At 43.1% G+C, this 22,295-nt stretch overlaps 1 protein-coding gene across 3 annotated transcripts in view; it reads right to left on the bottom strand.

The window, feature by feature from the left end:
- The window catches only part of THAP12 (THAP domain containing 12), a 70,511-nt gene extending 53,313 nt beyond the window's left edge, over nt 1-17,198 (bottom strand). The window contains exons 1-3 of one of the 3 annotated variants that reach the window (XM_078658526.1): nt 16,610-16,715; nt 15,064-15,184; nt 1,924-2,044 (exon numbers count right to left, since the gene is read on the bottom strand). In XM_078658526.1, the coding sequence (XP_078514652.1) occupies nt 1,924-2,040 (117 nt within the window). In that variant the 5' untranslated portion in view covers nt 2,041-2,044; nt 15,064-15,184; nt 16,610-16,715. Of the gene's footprint in view, nt 1-1,923; nt 2,045-15,063; nt 15,185-16,609; nt 16,732-16,962 lie in introns of those variants that run through there. The other 2 variants (XM_078658528.1, XM_078658527.1) reach the window with 2 other exon arrangements.
- Between the last annotated feature and the right edge of the window lie 5,097 nt (nt 17,199-22,295).

Genomic DNA, 22,295 nt, shown 5'->3' with positions numbered 1-22,295 from the left:
ATTTACAGATTGATGTTTCTGTTCTATGGCCTTTTTTCAAATTCAGCTACAGCCCTACCAGCGAAAATAGCTTTTGGGGCCAAGCCAGTGGAGAAACTGGCCTATTTTAAATTTGTACATATTCAACTTTTGAATGTAAGGCACCCTGTCTTAAGGGTGACTAGGTGTCCTTAGGGGTGACTTATTAATATTTAAAAGCAGGAGTTCCTGCCTGTAAAAAAAGGTTTTTTTGAAAGGTCGGCACAGCAGATGTTATGCTGCTGCAGTTAGGCTACGCCATTTAGGCCTGAAGCCATGTTTTCTCTGTCACTGTAGTGGCAGGCAAAATCTGTGCTGAAACCCACAAGTGACATTTAACTTTCAATAACATGGGTGTATTTCTGCACCATATACTATAGGCGTATATGAAAGTTAAAATTGCCAATTAAGGACAAGCCAATTTTGAAATGTTGAAAGGGGGAAAACAGGCACCTTACTCCTGGTTAGCAGAGGTAAAGTGTACAGAGTTAATATTTCAGAAAAAAGTGAGGATGGGATGAGCAACAGAGAAAGGGGTCTGAAGGAGTTGAAACCCAAAATCAAATGAAGCTGAGAAAACTTGGGAAGGGGCAGAGAAGCAACAAATGAATTAGGAGGGGGTGGCAGAAGCAACAGAGTGCAAGAGACGAGAGGTTTGAGGAAGAAGCAGCACACAGGGAAGGGGGCAAGAACAAACATGCACTCCAATGGAGGAGATGGGGGGGGCAACAAGTAGTTCTCTGAAAGTAAACAGTGGAAGGATACAAGTCATGCAATAAAAAAAAGAAGGGGAAGAAGCCAGGCTCCAGGTTAGAGACAAACACAAGACGGGTAAGACAAGCCACTGAATAAGGGCAAGCAAATGAGATTGACAAGAAAGTCAACCAATGATACGCATTAGGTTGACCCAATGCACACTGTTTACTTAAAAGCTGTAGACAGCAAAATACAGGATTCTGAAAGGGACACGTTTTGGGAGGCAGACACATTTATTAGATCCCTTAGGTGCAAGAATTTGCAATGCAATCTGTCTCTTCTTGGGGACCTTATATGTATTTAGCTATGCAGCACATTAGCCTAGGTGCTGAAACATCTACTGTTCTTTAACATTAAGGGAAAGTAAGCACCAAACATGCCAGGTATGGGAACACTTGGAGAGAAATATTGCCTTTCAGTGGGAAACTGTATAGTCCAACGCTCTGTTATTAATATGAAATCAGGGCCTTCAGTGGTCATATCACTAAAAATACAATATTTGAAAAAAATATTATTGTCTACGGGTGCTTGTGGAAGACTATTCCTATGGACTGGAATCTAGAGAATGCTAAGGTGATTCTGGTATTTTACTGACCTCCACTGGTCGTTTTCTATCAAGACAGTTAAATAGAGGTAGTTGAACAAGCAGAAAGCAATTCTGGTATTTTACTGACCTCTACTGGTCATTTTCTATCAAGACAGTTAAATAGAGGGAGTTGAACAGAAAAAAAGTCGCTTAGCAGAAGGAGACAAGTCCTAGGGCTGATCTCCAGAGCCGACAAAGTACATACACATTTAAGTATATACTAAAGTATATACAAGAGGTCTTGAATGCTCGACCTAAAAAGGGGACCAGTAAACAAGACAGGCCAATTACTTTTTAATGTACCACGTTTTATGACTCAATGCAAATTGGTATTGCAAATATGATGGAGCCCCTTAATTCACAGTATAGCAGATGGATTTGCTACTAATCAAGGCACTGTGTTTGCTGCAAAGGTCTATATTTTCTTTTTAAGGTTCAGTCTTTTTACATTGGCTCAGAACACTCTGAATTTATCAATAAGCTCATTGTTTAAACTATATAAACATAGGACATAAACAAAATAATTCATATGATCAAAATGACATCAATGTCGTTAAACTTACACTTTTGCAGATCATTGAAGACTCAAAATGTTGAGCACATAGTCTGTAGTGCTTATTCAGTTGATCTGGAGTCTTTGTTTCTAAATCAGTTCTCCGACAGCATTCCACCCACTTCATACATCTAAACATTCAGAAACAGGAGTATAAATCACATCAGTATGTTGTAAAGAATCTACTGGGTTGAAGCTTTCAGTTAAACTTCTGTACCAAAATGTGCATGAAAGTACTCTTAAAATTCAGTTCTTACGGGGTCAACACTGCAATTGAATGCAGATAAAACAGAAGTAGGGAGAGTGCCACTGAAGACTTGGAGAACATCCCACATACAGTGCTGAACCCCCAAATCTCTTTTTCATTCACGAAAATAAGGTATTTCAGGATAGACAGATGGAAAAATGTCACTTTGCCTTAGGCTGCAATAATCCTTTCAAATAGCACCGTAATACTGAATTTCCAAAGATGTCCAGGACACAGTTCTTAGTAAGATACAACTTGCCAAACTTGTGTAGTCTTTACAACATGCAGAGGGTTTGTTTTTAAAGTAGAATACCAAAGTTACATGCTTATAGGTGGAATAAAGCTAGACAAATAGCTGGGCAGCAAAGCGTCAAACTTATTGACCCAGTGATATAATAATTTGGACATCTGATGGCGTTTTCAAAATAATAACATTTTCTTTGAGGTGACGTCGGCTAGACCAGAATTTGCTTTTGTAGCTGTTAATTATGGCTTTGTGTGTCATTCAAACACTTGCATGCATCATACATGGCATGCCTTATTCCCTGCACTGATGTGCGCCCTTGGAAGCTTCCTTCTTGAAAAAATAAACCAACTGATGATTTAACAGATGCAGCGGAAGGGATGGGGCCAGTGAGAGGACATATATGTGGGTCCACTATGTACTTACGGTTGTTCTCTCCAGAACTCTACATCTCCAACAAGATCATGGCACAGCAAGATACAGTCATTTCAACTTCAAAGAGGTGAAGGTCCAACAGAACACTAACCTGTAGTATATTTCTATATTTGACTAATATTATCCTCTCCACAGCACTGGACTCAATCCAGTGAGCTGCCACTTCAGGGTCATGATGTTGTTTGCGGGACAAAGCTCATTTATATGCCTTTGCGAGAGCACAGTGGCCACTTTAAGTATTTCTTAATCGGTCGGTGCAGTCTCTGAGTCTAACAACTTCTGGAAACAGCTCCAAAGGGAAGGTTTGAACACCCCGGCATCTTCCTTGCTTTAATCTGGTAACACAAAAACCCAAATCAAGTTTTAAAGGTAGTTAGGTGGAAACCTCTGGAATACTGTGTGAGTACAGTTAGAGTGATTAACATACGTCCTGATATTGGGCTCTGTCAGTCCCCTGGAATTATACAAGCTAAGACTCATGGCATAAGGTCATGGGTGCGTCCAGGAATATGAAACAAGGTCCTATAACATGGTCTCTGGCTTCCTGAACATGATTGACCAAGTGTTTTTAAAATCATTTCAATCAGCATGGTCAAGGGCCTTCGGAGAAGTTACAGGACGCACTCGCCCTGACACGCACTAGAATTGCAGGGTGTTTCCACATTGACGCATCAGTTTGGCACGTGAGCATCTCCACTGGAGAGCCAGGACCTGAAGTTCCCTTCTCCAAATTGTGCAACCTCTTTCATCAAATGCATACATTTTCGGAGGAGATGGCAGGACCAAGTGGACTACAATACATGTTGTCCTCCCCTAAAGTCCCGGACTATACCCACAGAATTGACTCTTTCATTGGACAGCTCTAACAGAGAGTAAAAGCAAATGGGGGAAATGGCATCCCTCTGGAGTGGCCAGCAAGAAACGCAGGTGAGACCTAGCGAAACTCTCCACTGACCGAGATTAACATGGCGATTTTTCGATCCTGAGGATATTAGGCATCCCTACTCTTCAGGTGGGAACCCACGCCTAAAGTAGTGCACTATCTGAAACAGAGACTTTGCCAACCTATGTATAAAAAGGTTGGAAACATTGAAACAGTCCTAGGGCAGAGTGTCTGAGGCCCTCTATTGAGGGAAAAGTAGGGACCAGCCCAGAATGGTGACATTTTTGGGATAGCTGCTTAAAAACCTCAAAAGAGGCAGACAGATCCTGACAAGCATGCCAGGACAAACATGTTGGAGCCGGCAGGTCCCCACACAAAGATCATAGAGCTAGCCAAGGTGGCTAAAAAACCAAGAAAAATAAAAAATCAAGGACCCCTGTAGGCCCATTGGTCCTCGCAGGATGGGCCGATCGCATGCTGGGTAATGCAAATTGCACTCCATCTCTGGAGCATAGAAGATCCATCTTACTCCACTTGGACCCAAAATGAGGGGAACTAGACTTTTCAGAGGCAGGACCAGAAGCATGGGACAATCTATTTGGGAAAGCATTCGTCAAAGACCTTTCAAAGTTCTTCCAAGCCTTCAGGGCAAAGGCCAAAGGATAATCCTCCCTTAGGACTGTTTTCTCCTCTAGAGTGACTAGGTCAGACATTGAAGGAGATGCTTGTTCAGCCACCAGTTCTCTTGCATTTCCTGGAGAGACAGCAAAGAAGAGGAGATTGTTCAGACTAAAAGGGATACACTCCCCACTCCCTTCTTTACGTCGTGCAATAAATTCCAGAGAGGGTATGCCAATCGAGGTTCCAGCCTCAGGTAAGAGTCAGAAACTCTTCCCTCATAAACCTAGAGGGTTGGAAGGTTGAGTGCCTTCACAAGTGGAGGGAAATATCATCAGATGCTTGGGTCCTTCAAACAGTCCAGTGTTTTCAAATAGAGTTCTGAGGCTCTCCAACCCAGTATGTCAAACCGACCCCCATATCCTTCCCAGCAGAGGTCTCTTCTCAGGTAAAACATGAAATCCAATCCCTGAAGGTCAAGGGAGCAGAAGAAAACTTATTTTTACACCCAAAGGGGTTCTTAAGCAACATCTTTGTAGTAAAAAAAAAAAAGGCAAACCCTTTCTGTTGTTATCATTGATCATATTGCTTGAAGAAGGCACTGGAACGCTATGACTCTCACATATGGCATCCACTTCTGCATTATGTTGTTCACATGTACTGCTTACTAAAAACAAGTATAAAAAAGAGAGACTAAAAGACAAGGGAGTAAGAGTGGCCACAAAAGCTGAGTTATTTCAATGGATGTTTGATCTACAGGCACTTCAAGATGGAGCAAATCAATCTTTTAGGAGACAGTCTAAGACAGGAAGATTGAATGATTCATCTAGACTTAAGAGACACCTATCTATTGATTCTAATTTTCCCTTGCATTAATGCTCTCTTCAATTCCTTTCGGAAACAACAGGTGTGGGGGTTCAGGATCCCCCATTCGACCCTTCCTTAGAACCTTGGTGTTCTTCAAAACTCCTCCAACCAGTTGTAGCTTGGCTACGGATGCAAGGTTGCAGCAGATCATTTATCTGTATGACATCATCTTGATGTTGAAAGAAAATTCACACTCCTTCACCAGGCATAGTAGACCATATCACTTTTGGAGGATCTGGGTTTCCAGATAAACACAGATAAATTGGACCCGAAGAAGAGGATGAACTTTCTGGGATTCAAAATAGACTTGCAATCCACAAACTTGAAACTCTCAGGTCCCAGGATTTCTGTCATCAAGAAGTAGTTATAGAATCTCATTACGGAACAGTGAGTGTTTCTGCAGTCGAGTGGAAGGATGGTAAGTCTGCTACCCTCTTCTATCCAGGCGATTGTTATTGAGCCCACTCCATTACAGGGTCCTCCAACGCTTGAAAAATCAAGCACCTACAAAAGGGAGTATCCTACTCGGAAGATGTTCCACATTATCAGGAGGCCAGAACGGAGATTATATAGTGGCTGAGCCATAGGAAGGTATGGAACAGTAAAGCAATTTTCAGATCGGAACTCCACATAGAGACAGAGTCAGATGCCAGCTGATGAGGCAGAGGGTCTTGTTGCAGAGATACTTCCACAGAAGGACAATGGTCTCCAGAAGAATTGTCCTTACATATCAACTGCATGGAACTCTTGAACAGTGTGTTCACCATCCAGAGCCTAGCGAAGGTAAAGTCAGGTTTTCTATCCTTCTAAAAAGCGACATCTCGGCGATCCAGTAATACAATAAACTGAGAGTCAACCCTGATAGAGACTTCAAAGGAGTTTTAGAATTACTGCCTGGAGAAGGAAGTGAGTGTGACGGCAGTTCACCATGCATGGCTATTCAATACTGGAGCAGATTGGAACTCCTGATTTCTTCAGGTCTCCAGTGGCTGGAAACTTTATCCCAGTGTTTCATCAGTTGTGCCTCATAGGAGGCACCCCAACTAGGGATTTGTTTCCATCCAGACTCAATGCGCAAGTTCCACTTTTCTTCAGCTGGATGCCACACAAGTGGATACATTCCCACAGAACTGAAGTCTTAACTATGCCATTATGCCTTGCCTCCCATTCCAGCTGATAGCCAGGGTGACAAATCAGATGAGGAATCAACAGACAGAGATGATTTCAGTGATGCCGGATTGGAAAGCCCGACCATGGTTTCCTCTTCTACTGGGATTATCAAGTGACCTGCAGATCAGGATTCCCTTGCATCCGCACTTCCTCGTGGGCCGGGAAAGAGGAAATCGCATCCCATGGTGATAGATTGCTCTAGTCAACATGGCTTAGTTGGTGTGAGGAGAGACATGTAGAGCTCACGGGAGAGGACAATATTTTGGGATCTGAACCTCCAGGCACCGTTGGCAGAAGGGGGCAGAGAGTACTCTACCGTTAACTGTTTCAGGTCAAATATATCAGCAGGCCATTCCCCAATTACAAACAACCAATTGGGTCTTGTCCACTAGCATGAAGTTGGTGAGTGGCATCAGATTTTCCCACCTGCCCACTCCCAAATACACTAGAACATGGAAAGTTAATGTAGACCTGAAACTCGTGAGTGACTGGTCAGACAATCCGGACTTACCTAGAAAGCAACTGTTTGCTAAACTTACCATGTTACCATGCCTTATCTAATGTAAAGTGGTGTCTGATGTGCAAGCATTGGATGTACCAGGGTGATTTTACCCCAAAGGAGGTTGTTTTTACTATCGCCAGGCCTACTAAGTCCAACACCACAACGTTATGTATCCATCTTTCCCTAACAACCGTAGACTGCATGTGAGACGTTGCCTTCAAGAGCATGAGTAGGGCCTTAGACCACTAGTTGTTGTTCTCTCTGAACAAACCCCACAAACCAGTGCCATCCCCCACTTTAGCCAGATGGGTGATGCAGGAAGTGGGTACTGATATTTAAGTTGTCGGTGCCAACTCTACCAGGAGTGCCATGTCCTCAAAAGCCCTTAGATTAGAGAATATTTTCAGTCAGCAAATAGGTCTACAGATTCCACCATCAAAAACTTTTACTTAAAGCCTATTTCAAAGATGGCTACATTGGTGGTAAGCAGGGGTGGTTCCTGATGATGGGCGGAGGGGCTGCGCCCCTCTCACTTTTAAGTCTTTATGGATGGTAATTGCAAAAGGTAAATACCATCCACATTTCCATTCATTTATAGTGCTTTGACCTGAAGTTGAAGTTGGGGGAATTTATAGAGCGCTCGTACACCAAACAGGTTTCATGGCGCTAATCAGACCGGTAGCAGACCAGGGCAATAATTTAGACCTCAAAAGCTTTAGTAAAAAGCCAGGTCTTCAGATTTTTACAAAACTCCATATAAGATTGAGAGAACCGAAGATAGTCAGGAAGAGAGTTCCAAAATCGAGGGGCCAGGAAAGAAAAGCTCAGCCCCCCATGTTTCTTCCTGACAAACCGTGGAACAACCAAAAGGTTCTTGAAGGAGGAGCGTACGTTTCTGGAGGGAGTGTAGGTTCTAAGCCTGGAAGCTACATAAGAAGGGGCTAATCCCACTAGTGATTTAAAAATAAGACAACCCAGTTTAAATAAACATCGATGCTTATAATGACGCTCGCAGCTCCCCAAAACAGTTGTCAGGCAGTTTTTCTTTGGCACGTGCGCTAGTGGGTGTGAATTTTCAGCAGCCTACGGGCTAACATGGTGCCAGCCCGGAACAGAAGGAGCAAAACACTCTGCCAACATTTTTTTTATCTAGTGCAATAAATCACTGATATGTACACAACAGTCCTAGATGAGATTCCCTTCACATAAAAATCATACAGACCTTCGAATTAGGGATATCATATTTCTTTAGTTTATTAACATAGTAAAAAAGACATATCAGACAATAATAGTTCACCAACAATTACACACATTATAGGCTTCACACGCACACTCAAACAAACAAGGAGACACTGACTCATACATACTCAAACATTCCATCACACAAATAATACAGAAAAATTTGCTGAATACAGTCTTATGGTACAAACACAAAATTTACATCAGCATAAGAGCATCAGACAAGGTATGCTGAAAAAAAACTCCAAGGTTCGTTGGTCTTCATAATACAGCCTCCGTGTCCTTAATAAAATCCAGATTTTCTGCCCAGCAGGCTGTGAAAAATCTAAATTCTCCAAAGAAATAATAATAAACAAGGGGAGTACAGTTACTCCAGTGCCGACGCGCGTTTCGGTGTTGGACCCAGATTCGGATCACACCGTCTTCAGGGCAACAAGGTCATATGCAAGCCAAGAAGAAAGGCCTGGGTTATAATGCCAGGACGACAGTCAGCATCATAAGGAGACCAACAATACATAAAATGTATGGACATAGACTTCAAGAGTGCAATTAACAACGTAGATATAATCCAAACGATGGAGGTTCCTACATGGATCTTCAGAATACCAAAACCGAGATTTTGAAGACGATTCGAGACTAGATAGCAAGGCCCCAAAGTCAGTGGCAAAAAAAAGGGGCTTCAGGAGGATGGATCCAGGTCCAGAAAAACCTCCGGACAGGCACCGTTCTCGCAACCAGAACGTCAGAAATTCAAAAACCAGCCTGGGCCTTCAAGACTTGGGCTCCCAGGGAGACCGGCCGGTAATGGTGTGTTGCAGCGTCATATTTTGGTAGCAGCCCCGGGCATATAAAGTTTCAGTCCTGTATTTCCCAGGGCTGCCTGTCACTTCCAAGCGGACTCTCACCACCCCTCCCTTTCCCAGTCGTCACTGTGACGACTTGGGAAAGGGAAGGGTTTCAGCCTTTGCAAGAGGGCTTGCCAATCCTGAGAGACCTGTTGCCACAGAGTCATGAGGCTGAACTCATGGTTCTCTGAGGCCGGGTTGAGTGCTGCATGCTCTAGTCTAAACAGATACACATGCGCATGCTTCCGTGCCTCATGTATCTGGTTAGAGCATTTTAACTGCTTGAGGCAAAAAAGCAGACTGCTGGTGTTTAGTGCCTCCGTCTGAACACCAAACGGATAAAGCTGAGGACCAGAAGAATTGTAAGTCAGCTGTCTCCTCTCGTTTCTCTTTTGTCCTTTCGCTCGCATTTCTGTTAGTTTCAAATCATAGTTTTAACAGCAAACTGGGATTTAAAACGTACAGAAAAAAAGTGTGTCTAATGTGCTCTGTAATCATGATTGTAAGTGAGAAACACAAAACAGCACCTGCGGAACATTGCCAAGAACATAGGAATTCAATGGGCGGGCACACAAAAACAGTGCCACGGCCTTCACACACTGACTCTTGTGAACTCTAGCTAGAATATTCAGTGCTCTGTCCTTTTCCCGTAGTGCGAATACAATATTTTTGTATTGGACACATCGTGCAGTGCACCTTGTTTTAATGTGTATTTTGGTAACACTTTACTGTTGACAATAAAACTAAGAGTATAAGTCAGCTCCGATGTATGTTTGTTTCCAGCACTTAAAACAACAGAGATGTACTTATGCAGCAGAGTTTGGACAAGCAGGACATCTCTGAATTGAGAGGATTGGGAGCAAAGCTTTTGATAGCATTGCTAAAAGAAGTGTTTTGCAACCCGGCCTATTTCAAGGGGGATGCGTGCTGTGTCCTCTCACCTTTGCTCGGCCCCTCCTCTCTCCTTGGACAGGAGGGGATTGGGAGCAGGGGTTGCCAAAGCCTTGGGCCCTTTACCTCATGAAGGATGGGCTCAGTGTATGAGTGAGTTTCAGAAACATCAACTTGTTCTTAAAGATTTATGATCATGAGCTCATAGTCACATAAAGAATCTTTTCAGCTGATGCATAGGGGAGAGACCATAGAAATGTAAGCGGATTGTATGCCCCGCTGCAGGTCAGTTTCATACATTGTGAGGGTTTGTATAACCTCATGGCTACATGTCACTCTCCTCAGACTTCAGTTCAGGGGCTGTCAGTCTGAGCTGAGGGCAGACCCTTCAATAATGGATCCCAAACATCAATACTACTAAAAGATGGTGCAATCTGTGCCTCTTTAATAACCTGCACTGCTTGCGCGTTGAATGTCAAAGCATTAAAAGCTTGTACTCTTGCTTGTCCTCAAAAGTTGCCTTTCCCACGGTATTTATGGCTGGCACTACAAAAAAATGCAATAAAAAAAAGTCTCTCTTCAAAGTCCTTTTTCGTGCGGGTTGAAAAAAAGTGCAGCATCTTGTAAGTGTATGAAAGCATATGTGGTTCGATTGTAAACCGCCTCATTCAGCTCAGAGGGTGCCTCAATGTGCTGGGCATCACGCTAAGTGGAAAGGAAGGCCTAGGTGATAGTGAAGAAATGAACAGGCGAGATGGAATGATAAAGGAAATCATCTTCAACAAAACAGTATGAAGACACTAGACATTGCAAAACTAGTGCACTGAAGATTGCAGAAGAACTTAGAAGAGACAGTAAGGTCGATTATGAGAGTTAAGTATTTGGACCCCATGTGTTTGTAGTTTTCTAACATGCCCAGTGAGTAATGAAATGTTCATTTGTATATGCTGCTGTGAGTTGAATAACACAAGATAAGCACAGTTCTCACCACTGTGTCCTCAATGGAATTTAAACTTTCCTTCACAGTCGCTTGGAAATTTTTCGTTACCAGCCAATCTAGGCATTAGGTAACTTGGATATTCTATTTGGTGAAAGAGAGACCAGTGTCCCATGGCAAAGTTTAGACCAGCAAGGCCCCCCTGAATGTTGATAATGTAGATGAACCAAATTCAACCCCACCAGGACATCAATTGATATTCTGCGTCCAATTAAACAATAGTATCCTTCAAACACTGGACTCTATTGCTGGAGTATGTCAAAAACCTCAGATTTGTCTTGGGATTTTAAAGCAGTGTCACAGGAAAGCACATAATCGGTTAATCTCATGCATGTCCCCTAATTGACTACTAGGTGTTGTTCAAGTAGCCAACCAAAAGTTTTTTTTCTGTATAATCTGTGCACACATTAACAGCACTTGTCGCACTCAAATGCCTACCCAAGCAAGTCCAAAATTCTTGATTGACATGTATTCAAAAGAAAGACACAAAGTTAAATCACATGTTAATTTCATAACTTCATAAATGCCAACATTTCAAAACAGAAAGGGGGGAGATACTGTTAAAAATAATCAGATTAACTCATTTTACCCATTGACTAACATTGAAACAGAGGAAACTTTAGGTGGGAGAGTGAAAAAAATATAGACATTTGTTTGGCTTAAAAATCAGGAGTCGAGGGAGGAGCCTAGCTCGCGAGCGTAATGGCCGCATTTTAGCTCGGCTCCGTCGGCCCTCCGGCCAACCTCGAATATCCTGCAATATATCCTGTACTGCGACGATACTTCACTACAGATTTTGGATTTTGGCGACCCACTCTTACTCACCGTCTGGTCCGGAGGCTCCTGCGTGCTGTGGGTCCGCAGCTGTGCCCTCGGTGGGATTGGGGCCTCCGGGCGCTCGAGACCGGGACCTCGCCTGTGGGACCCGACCGGCGGTGCTGAGATTGCCGGCCCCGGCCGCGAGAGTGAGCCACTGGTGGGAGCCGTTGTGTGTATGCCCCGGCGATCCTGAACCGGCCCCGATTTGTGGTCCGTGCGGCTGGAGGGGGACGAGATGTGTCGGGGGCTGACTGTGTGAAGGGGTCCCTTCGCCTTTGTTCTGTCCGGCAGCCCTGGACCCCGCGCCTGGCTCTCGCTTGTGGGCCCGCCACTGTTCGGAGGGGGCCCCCCCCCCCATTGAGCGCCGGCCCATTCTGTGCCGGTGGGGCCGTGGTTGGGAGCCTCCGGAGGTCTGTAAAGTCCTACATTTGGGAACTGTTTGGGGGCCCGCGGTGGAGTGCGGGGCGGCGAAACTCACAAAATGGCTACCAACAACGTGGGGAGTGATCCGTTCTGCACCGACGAACCTTGCTGGCCGGATTGCGCGGAGGCCTGGGCGTGTGCTCGAGCGCCCACGCTCGGAGATGTCCTGGACGCCTTGATGTCCTTGTACGCTGTCTTGGCCCCCGGTGCTTCTACCAACCCCATGCGGCCCGCCGCCATTTTGGGTCGTCGCTCTTTCTTGCACCCCTATCGTCCTGATGCCTCCATTGCTTTGCCCCCTTCGGCTGCGCCAGGAGTTGCTGTCGCTGTTCTTCGGCCGCTTGATGGGCCGGTGGCTTTTGAACCTCCGCTTTCTCACCGCCCGGACTTCGAGGACTTGCACACGACGCCGAGATCTGCTCCTTCCCGGATAATTGGGAACTATGGTGGACCGCTGTTTGCTCCCGCTTCGATGGATTCGAGCTTTTGTCCTGGTGGGGTACCTTTGCATTGTCGAACTGCGAAACTGGACTCCGGCTTGCTTTTGCTTGCCCTGTCGTTGCTGCTACAATTGACTTGCTTCTTTGACTTTTTGTATTCCATTGGTGTGGTGGCTCTCCCTACTCTACATCATTGCCGTAACCCTGGTCAACATTACGATTATTCTGTGCTGGGGGGTCCGCTCCTTGTTATCCTTTATTGGGTTGGCTTCGTGATTAGGAAGGGCTGGGGGTGAGTTGCAAGACACTGATGGACTGCTGGTTTACCTGTTCGTTGCACTGATGCTTGTACTCTCGACATTGTGAAACGTTAAAATTTCCCCCCCTCCCTCCCCCCTGCGGGTTTTTGCTGTATGTGAATGGTGTAGCATTGCTTTGATAATTAGTCATTTGCTGGTCGGGGGGGGGGGTCGTAGCCGAGTGTGTTTGTTCATATCCTCTGGCTCCTCCCTCACATCTTATTTTTGTTTTATATTCTCTTTCCTCCTTCTTTTTGTCTCCTTATTCTACTTTCTTTCTTTACTATATTTCGGGTTTCGGATTAGGGCGACAGGCACGCTGTTGGGAGGGTAGGCCGTAGCCTTCTGCAGGGGTGCGGGGTGGGACGGGTGGGCGGGGTCTTTCAGATGTTTTTTTTTTTTTGGTTCTATGGCCCTTTTCTATCCCTTTATAGCGGTGCCGCTTCTGTCCTCGCTTCTCTGGCATGAGTGGGTTGGGGTCTGTCGCTATGCCACTTTTATCTGTTTCGATGCTCCGTCGCGACTGCCATACCCTTCTTCTCGCCAGCTCTCTACTTTCTTCTGTATTATTAGCTGCGGGATGCCTGGCCCGGGGTGGCGCCCATCTTGCACGATTGGGTTTCTCCTTCTCTATTTCTTTTATTTCTTTTTCATTTTTCAATTTTTCATTTTTTCGTATATTTTAGATCAGACGGGGGGTCGGGTGGTGTTCCTTTTGGGTAGGATTTAGCACTCTGTGATTATGTTGTTTGCACTGTTTATTGGATTTTGTGTGTACGGCGTTGATATTAGTACACAGCCATTGAATGCTCGCATATTCTGTTTTCACTTCCCGATTATATTTCTTAGAGGGCCTGTATCCTCCTACACGGCTTGTTCCACGTAAAACTCGCTTTATTGTATGACACTGGATCCTTTCTTCCTGCTGTAAGAATGTGCCCTCTCACGTCCTGCTATATAGTGGTTAAGTTCGCAAATAAATCCTGCAGTGATATATTGACTGGGTGGGCACTGATTGGCGCGGAATGAAGTGTAGTGTTTATGTATCCTGCCTGCAATGTTCAACGCACAAATCCTAACTATTGCTGCTCCTTTAGTTGATATTATGTCGTATGGCTCGCCCTTTCGGTTGTCTGGTCTGAATGTATGACACCTCTTTAAATTTATAAAATGAAACCTACGTTATTCTTCTTATGTCTGCTGCTAATACACCGTGGCGCTCTTATTTTTAGCTTCTCCGACTAGTAAGACGACCTGGAATGTTGTTGATTGTCATAGCGGCCGGCCCGTAGTGGTTGTAGGCAGACGCTGTGTACTATGTATAAGATAAATAAAGGTTTAAAAAAAAAAAAAAAAAAATCAGGAGTCTCCCGTCTGCATCGGGTCTGTTGGCATATATGTAACCTATTTTCTCTAATTTCACTGTCCTGCAAGTGTTTCATTCACTTCCACCTATGGCCAAATCGGAAAAGACATAATTACATAGCATAACACTCAAAAAAAACAACTGAACAATAAATATTTTTTATCAATTATCTGAGCCCAACTGAATACATAATAAAACTTTACTTGAGCCCCAGTTCTAAATGTCTTGTAGAAAGTTATTTAGTGTTCAACTAAATGAAAACTTCAGAATGCTAAGGAATGCAGCGAAACGATGTTCAAGAAGGGACACCCTTCTACTTCCACAAAGAGCTGCCTTCCTCAGGAACTTTAGCTGGAGGAGTGGTTGAAGGGTATGCATGATGGCTGAATAAATAGCCGCGACCGACTAAATATTTTATGCAAATATGCTCTTAATGTCTTTCCAGTTGTGCACCACTTAATTCGGCAACACTATAAGCAGACGTCTTCAAACTGTGGGGAACACCTCCCTGGGTATCTGTGGCTGCATTCCCAGAGGGAGCACCAATGTCTCAGTAAATACTTGTAAATTATGATAGCCTAAAAGTACAACTTTGCTTATTTGGCATGTTCCCAGGCTGTCTTAATTTACATAAAGCCATTAAAGTGCAAGCATGGGAACTGTGATCCTAAGTTGCATGGGGCATAAATCAATCAGACAGGTGGCAGGGTCAATGACCTGCATAAAAGAACAAAATATTCTGTAGCATTTTGTTTTTTTTCACCTTTTGTTAACTGCACATAAAATAACACATACAAAAACTCATACTTTAGATAAAAAAATAAATGTGACTTAATCAGTGACAAAAGCACTCATGTTTCGAAACCTCAGTTGGGTAATGAGATCACACAGGTGTCTGTGTCTGGGATAAGAGAGTCACAGTTGAACCCTGGTTGGTGTAGTAAGCAATAGTGACTTTTGTATTTATGGTGCTACAAGGTCCCAGTCTGTAACAGAAAGCAAAGTGAATGTTATTATTTTAAAATTGTATTACACACAGCATAGTTGCCAACATTTGAAAAAAATAATTCCTGTGAGACTTTGCAGCACAGGGCTACTGCAGATATAAAGTTCTTGTTTGTGTACCTGTGTGTAATAAAGAGGAACGGGTTCTGCAACAATATTACCCGGACAGTCTCCAACTTGCCAGGACAGTGCCTGCAAAAACAGGTCAGTTGGCAACTATGGCACATTATAAGACAGGCTGTAGCAAATTATTTAGGCCTGTATTTAGAAAGACTTTGCGTCAGATTTGAATTACTTTTTTAACGCAAACCTGAACCAAAGTGTTGTGCTGGTATTTACCATCCATTGTAAATTGCAATGTGCATTGGATTGTAATCAAACATAATGCAAGGCTGTGCAGTGGCGGTTTAGAGCCCTGATTTACTAATGCTTTGTGATGGGTTTGCGTTACTTTTGTAACTCAAACCAACACAAAGTGTTATGCTGGGATTTAATATCCAACACTTACCAGGATTTGCGTTGGATTGTTTTCCAAGGGAACACAAAGTTACAGTGTATGCTTCCTTGTGTTACTTTGCATTAAGGAGACATTCCATGAGTAGTACATTGGAGTTCCCATGAAACCACCATTGGTTTTCGACACATATCCCGGTATACATACAATTGTTGACTGGGATTTGCTTCAAAATTCTGAGCCTTTGTTTGATATTGATGCAGAGGAGAAACCCAAGCTTGGGCCTCAAGGACACGGTAAAGGGGGGGGGGGGGATTGAGGTGCCACTGCCTCACAATTATGACCATCTTACTTTACAAAGGTTGCATTAGGCTCATATGTTTTTCTGGCATTTAAGCTGGCTTGCTGCTCAAAGTCTATATATGGGAGCTCATTTTATTTCTGAAAGGGACAGATTGGAATAATGGCCAGACATGGTGAGGAAGGGATAAAGAGGCAAAGAAGACAGCCTCATACTGAGGGTCAATGCTATTATTGTGTAGCATGTGTTGTTGAATTGGGGCCCTAGCGTGTGAGGGGCACACAACACCCCCAATTACAGGAAGTAGAGTGTGTTGACCAATTTCTGTTTTTGTTTGATTCATTTACTCAAAACCTAACGTTTAGTGTGGTTTATCATGAGCTACATCAAAAATACCCATGAAAGCCCAAACCCCTTCTCTCAGCCCTCCCTCACTCCAATCCTTGCCATAAAGTATTGGAGAGGGGGCTGATTTGAAAACATTTTAGGGAAGGAGGGCTCAGAGAAAAAAAGTGTGCAGACCTCTGTAAAGGGTCATGAAACACAGCAGGTGAAAAAGGCGCGGGCGAGGGAGTACTCCCAATGACTTGCCGTCGGCCTCCTCACATGTAATGTATTTTAGCTGGTCTTAATAAAGTCACATTAGTTTACCGTCTTCCCTGATGCGTCTCTCTTCACGTTAAAAGAAGACCTCATACATGTCCTAAGAATAATATCTTTAGATGCCGGAAAACGCCAACGCACGCATTCAATATGGCTACGGCCCACACGCGTGAAAATTATAGTTAGCGGTCTAGAACTATGACAGGGCAGGTACAATAAGACGCATGCGCAGCACACCACTCAACACCAAGCCTTTATACTCCTTTGAGACAACAGCGATTATAACGTCGCTAAACCGATTCCTAGCGTGAGGCTGCCGTTTGAATCGCATTATATTGTCCAGTGTGTTCCCAGAGTTAACGAACTACTCTGCCCCAAGGTGCCACGTATCAGCTCCTCACCTCTCTGGGTCACGGGGGAATCTGAAGAAGGCCAAGTCTGACTGCGTGCTTTTCTGTGTGCAGTTGGGGGCCGCGCAGAAGTTGGGCATCGTACGCCTTTGTGTCCCAGAGGTTAACGAAAAAAAAATTAAAAAATAATAATAGTAAACGGGTCTCTGTTTACACCACGTCTCTATGGCCCCTCGGGTGGGAGCGACTCCACAGTGCTCTAGGCGGCCTGGAGGAATGAGCGCGCCGATTGGAGGAAAGGGGCGTATACATAGAAGAGGGACTAAACTAATCACGCAAAGCTAGGATAGACAAAGATGATAGACTACACTAAAGACGATAGACTACACTATATTTAAAAGGCTGCATGTCGTTCACGGAAACGAGTTTTCACAATCTACACACCTCCGCTTCACGTGGATCCAGACTTGCAAAGACGTGGTCATGACCTGAGGCGAGGATTATCCATCTCAAGTCAAGTCAAAGATAGCTTTATTCGATTCCATAAAAAAATCATAAAAGCACATTAAAAAAAAATACATCACTAGTAAGAATTCAAAAATCAATAATACAGTGCCAAGTACAGTTCTCTTAAAATATTCAATGCATTGTTGAGCTGCATCTAAGAACACTCTTGAGGAACATACATACTAGGTGCATTGTCATTTCATCTTGTAACATTTGTATTTTCAGGAAGGCAGGTCGGCACTGTCTTAGGCCCCATTCCTTCAGTAATGATAAGAGGTATCTTTTCCTACAGAGGGAGTAAAACATGCAGAATAGTATACAATGTAGCATGGACTGCTGTGAGATATCGTCACATGGGTATAATATTAGTTCTTTGGACCAGTTGTTGGTATCTGGAAAGGTAATCAGCCTGAAAAAACTACCTGTTCTTAACCGAGACAATAACATCCTGCTATAACTACTCTCAATGTGTTTTAAGTAACATTGCATACCAGGACCCTGTAGGATTAATTGATTCTGAATGACAGACACCTTTTTCCCCTCTAAACGCCAGCGTTTGTCCTCTAAATACAAAAGACAGGCATCTTTCAATGCCTTTCTAGTGATTGAGCTTAACGAAGACGGGGAATCATAGAATTCAGGAAAACCTATCTCTGTTAAAAAGCCCTTTACATAGAAAAGCCACACGATTTTTAAAGCCTCTTGGTGTTTAAGACAGTCCTGAATTATTCCCCTATTGAGCTCGGTTGCTGCGGAGGTCCACACCTTGTGCCATAACAGAACGGGACTTATGCTGATTAAGTCTGAGATGTAGACAAGAGCAAGCGCCTTGTGGCATACGTATGTAGATGTAAATCTGGGGACAGCTAGTAAATATCCATAGCTGCCAAGGTTTCAGTTTGCAATGTGTGACATTTTCATAATTCCAGTGCAATTATGAGTGACATTTCAACGTCTATGAGTGACACTTTCTTGCGGGCAAAAATCAAGCAATGAAGATGAGAGGCACATATAAATATTAGAGATCCTACCCATTTGAGCAACAAGAAACTCTAAGAACATCTTAGAACTGCTACACGGCACCAGAAATGTAAGGGTACTAACCAGAACTTCAATGGAAAAATCGGGGGCCCCTACAATGTACTGAGTTAGCTACTCGTAGGGAATGTAATCTATGTAGAAAAGGAGTGTAGCACACTCTGAGAATATATCTAGACCCTAGACCAACAAATAATGTTACATACTATACAGCATCAAAATAAATATATACTGAAACAGTGATATATCAAAAATTCTTAGATCTTTTTATTTCAATTATTTTTCTTATTCTTTTCTTTTTTCTTATTGATTTTATATCTTCAATTAAAAACGTTTGTGAATTTTATAAGTGACATTCAAGTTCTGTAATTCAAAAATGTTACAAATAGAACAGTGCAAAAACAATTAGTGTGAACAAAAAAACTACATAAACACAATATCATGAAGACAAAAGTGATATACGATATAACCAGTCGTTGGAAACTTGGATGAAGGCAATGCGGTTGAATGGAACTAACCAGAGACACACTGTGTAACTGCAGGCTGGCAGGCACTGCTGCTGCTCAGAATGATCTGTTCATGACCACACGCTAGCCTAAAAAGTACATTTTATAGCATGGGTCAGCTTGTTATTGAAACTACCCTCACAACCCTAACCCTACTGCATCTCTGTCTCTCACCCCCAAGAAAAATATCAGCCTTCTGTTCTCTTTCTAACAATTGGAAAGGGTCTAGACACGATTCTTAAATACAACTTTACATAGCTGCCAATTGTTATAATTGCTTATGTGTGATATTTATATGTTTTCCTTGTGTGACACTTCCAGCGGCACTTCCTCGTGAGTAAATCAGTGACTATTATTATTTGCGTGCCTGTGTGTTTTCTATTACTATAGCTAAATATACAACACAGTCCTCAGAGTGCTTTAATCCATCACGTTTTTCCACTTATACTGTCCTCTGCAGCTTCTTACTCTTTATACTCTTTCATTTTTTGTCTTCCAACATCTCTCGGACTTTGTCCGTAAGCACGTCATGTCTGAGTGTGGTTAAAATTTACAGAAACATAACAGTTAGTAAAAGGAAATATGCTGAGGGAATGCGATATTGAGTAAAACGTGTGAAATTTAGGCAGGTGCTGCAGTTGGTGTCATAGATTGCCTTTACAGTGTTAGTTATTCTTCAGGAATTGTTTAACTCTTGTTGAGAACTTGGGAATTTTTTGCCAATAGCCCAAAACGCTCTGCTGGTTTTGCTGCAGAGGAGACTGGCCTCAGAGGACAAGAATCTGCTCTCTGAGTCAGACACGGCTGCCTGGGACCGAAATTACGGTGCTCATGTAAAGCGCTCCAAAACCTTCGGGTCGAGTTTGCACGCGAAAATGCTAACTTTCTTGTGCTAGCGGCTGATGTCCAAGTACCCTTTTTGTTAAAAACTATCCCAAGATAGGAAAAAGTGTTAGTTAAGCCTATCTTTGACTTCTCTAAAAAGGTATTACATTGTATATTATGTTTGGATGTGCAGCACATAGTAAAGGTTTTCCCAATATTAATCTTTAGGCCTCTGGCTCCCATGTAATCTGAGAAGATGGTTAGTGCTTTCTGAAGGGCCACTTGTGTCCTAGCCATGATGACCGCATCATCTGCGTACAAAAGAATAGGTGCTGGGGTTCCACCAATTTGGGGGAAGTCCAAATTTTCAGACATTAAATGGTCGGCCACACTATTAATGTATATATTAAATAAAAACGGTGCAAGAATGCAGCCCTGTCGGACTCCTTTCATTATAGGGAACTTTGTTGTACATTCCCCCTTTCTCCCAAATCGGACTTTTGCCATCACGCCCCTGTATAGTTCTTTAATAAAATTAAGAATATTGCAATCAATACCAAGAAGTGATAAAGTATCCCACAGAGTGTCGTGACTCAGGCAGTCAAACGCCGAGCTCAAGTCGATAAATGTCATAAATAAATTGCCTTTTTTCGCTGCCACGTGCTTGCCCATGATCAAAGCCAGGTTTAGTCCCTGCTCGACAATGCCTAAGCCTGCTTTAAAACCGTACTGGAACTTAGATAGGGCGCCCGTTTCATCCACCCATGTCTGTAGTCTATTCAATATAACTCTACCTGCTACTTTCATCAAGGAATCTAATAGAGAAATGGGCCGGTAACACTTTGGGTCATTTCGGTCTCCCTTTTTGAAAATAGGTACTACGTTTGCCTCTTGCCTGGTCAAAGGGAATCCCTTTGTCATTACAACTATTTAATACGTTAGTCGGAGGGGTGTCCATATTTCAATATTGGACTTAAAAATGTCTATCGGGACCCCATCTGGTCCAGCCGCTTTACTGGAAGAGCTTTCTGCAATAGCTAGTTCTACTTCTGGTAAGGAAAATACAATATCCAAAGGAAACAACCCCACAGAATTACTCTCGGCTGTTCCAGATCTATCAGGGTTCCTTGAATTCGCTGACTCATCTTTCTTATATAATTCAGTGAAGTGGGTAACCCACGTGCCCTCCTCTATTGCATTCTCTTTTAAATCTGTTTTCCTGGCGGCAAAGAAAGGGGCATTCACGGCCTTCCAAAAGGCAGTGTTATCTCTCAGAGTGCAAGCCTTGTGGAGCGTTCTCCATGCCACCTCCTTCAATTCTGTTTTCCTTCTTTTTATTGCGGAGTAGTAATGTGCTCTGGCACTTCTTACCCCCTCTACATTTTTCGGTTCTATTTTAAGCACCTTTTTTAGGGCCGAGTGCGCTTTACTGCACTCGGAGTCGAACCAGGCCACGCCTTAGATCTAGCACCTGCGCGGGCCGAGCCAGTTACATTTTTACAGATTTACTCTGAGATCTTTTGAAAAGCTCTAGTAATTGATGTAGAATCAGTATTTTCTGCTAAACAGATCATAAAATCATTATACTGACTTTTTATTAGACTTTCGAGGAAATCATTAGGCTCAACCCTATTCCATTTAATGGAGTAGCCATTCACTTTAGCCAAGGCTATCCCGTATTGATAAAGGTTATCGACTACATTGTTAGTCTTATTATTACTCAAGCCCAGATTTAAAGTTATGCTAATTGGAAAGTGATCGCTCATTGCAATGTCCTCAGTATTATAGCTTAGAACTCTGCGATGATGTCTATTTGAGACAAGGATGAAATCGATCAATGACCAATGCCCCCTCGATTGTAAAGCAACCTGAGGGCTGCAGAGCTCATTTGCGAACCCCAAATCCCATTGAAATAGTAAAGTGTTAAAAAGACTCCCAATAGTAGTGGTTATCAACTACATTGTTAGTCTTATTATTACTCAAGCCCAGATTTAAAGTTATGCTAATTGGAAAGTGATCGCTCATTGCAATGTCCTCAGTATTATAGCTTAGAACTCTGCGAAGATGTCTATTTGAGACAAGGATGAAATCGATCAATGACCAATGCCCCCTCGATTGTAAAGCAACCTGAGGGCTGCAGAGCTCATTTGCGAACCCCAAATCCCATTGAAATAGTAAAGTGTTAAAAAGACTCCCAATAGTAGTGTGCTCGAAATGGGTGCAAGGATCACCCTGGAGGTTGACCAACCCGCAAGTTCTTAGGTCACTGTAAGGACATAAGTGACAATTAAAGTCACCCACCAAGATGACACAGTTAACAGCCTAGCTAGTTTCTGGTGAATTTTGAAAGATATTTATAAGTTTATCAGACACCTTAGTTATTTCATTCTTCGGGATATTAATATAAAGATTGAGCAAGGTGACAAGTTCATTACCTCCCATATTAAGTGACAATAGTTGATAATAAGTAGACCCCACATTAGACATTTTAACAGTTATATTTGCGGT

Source organism: Lissotriton helveticus, chromosome 8 (genome assembly GCF_964261635.1).
Source record: "Lissotriton helveticus chromosome 8, aLisHel1.1, whole genome shotgun sequence".
Lineage (NCBI taxonomy): Eukaryota > Metazoa > Chordata > Amphibia > Caudata > Salamandridae > Lissotriton > Lissotriton helveticus.
Note: the sequence above shows the minus strand (reverse complement) of the source record. Positions and strands in the feature narration are given on the sequence as shown.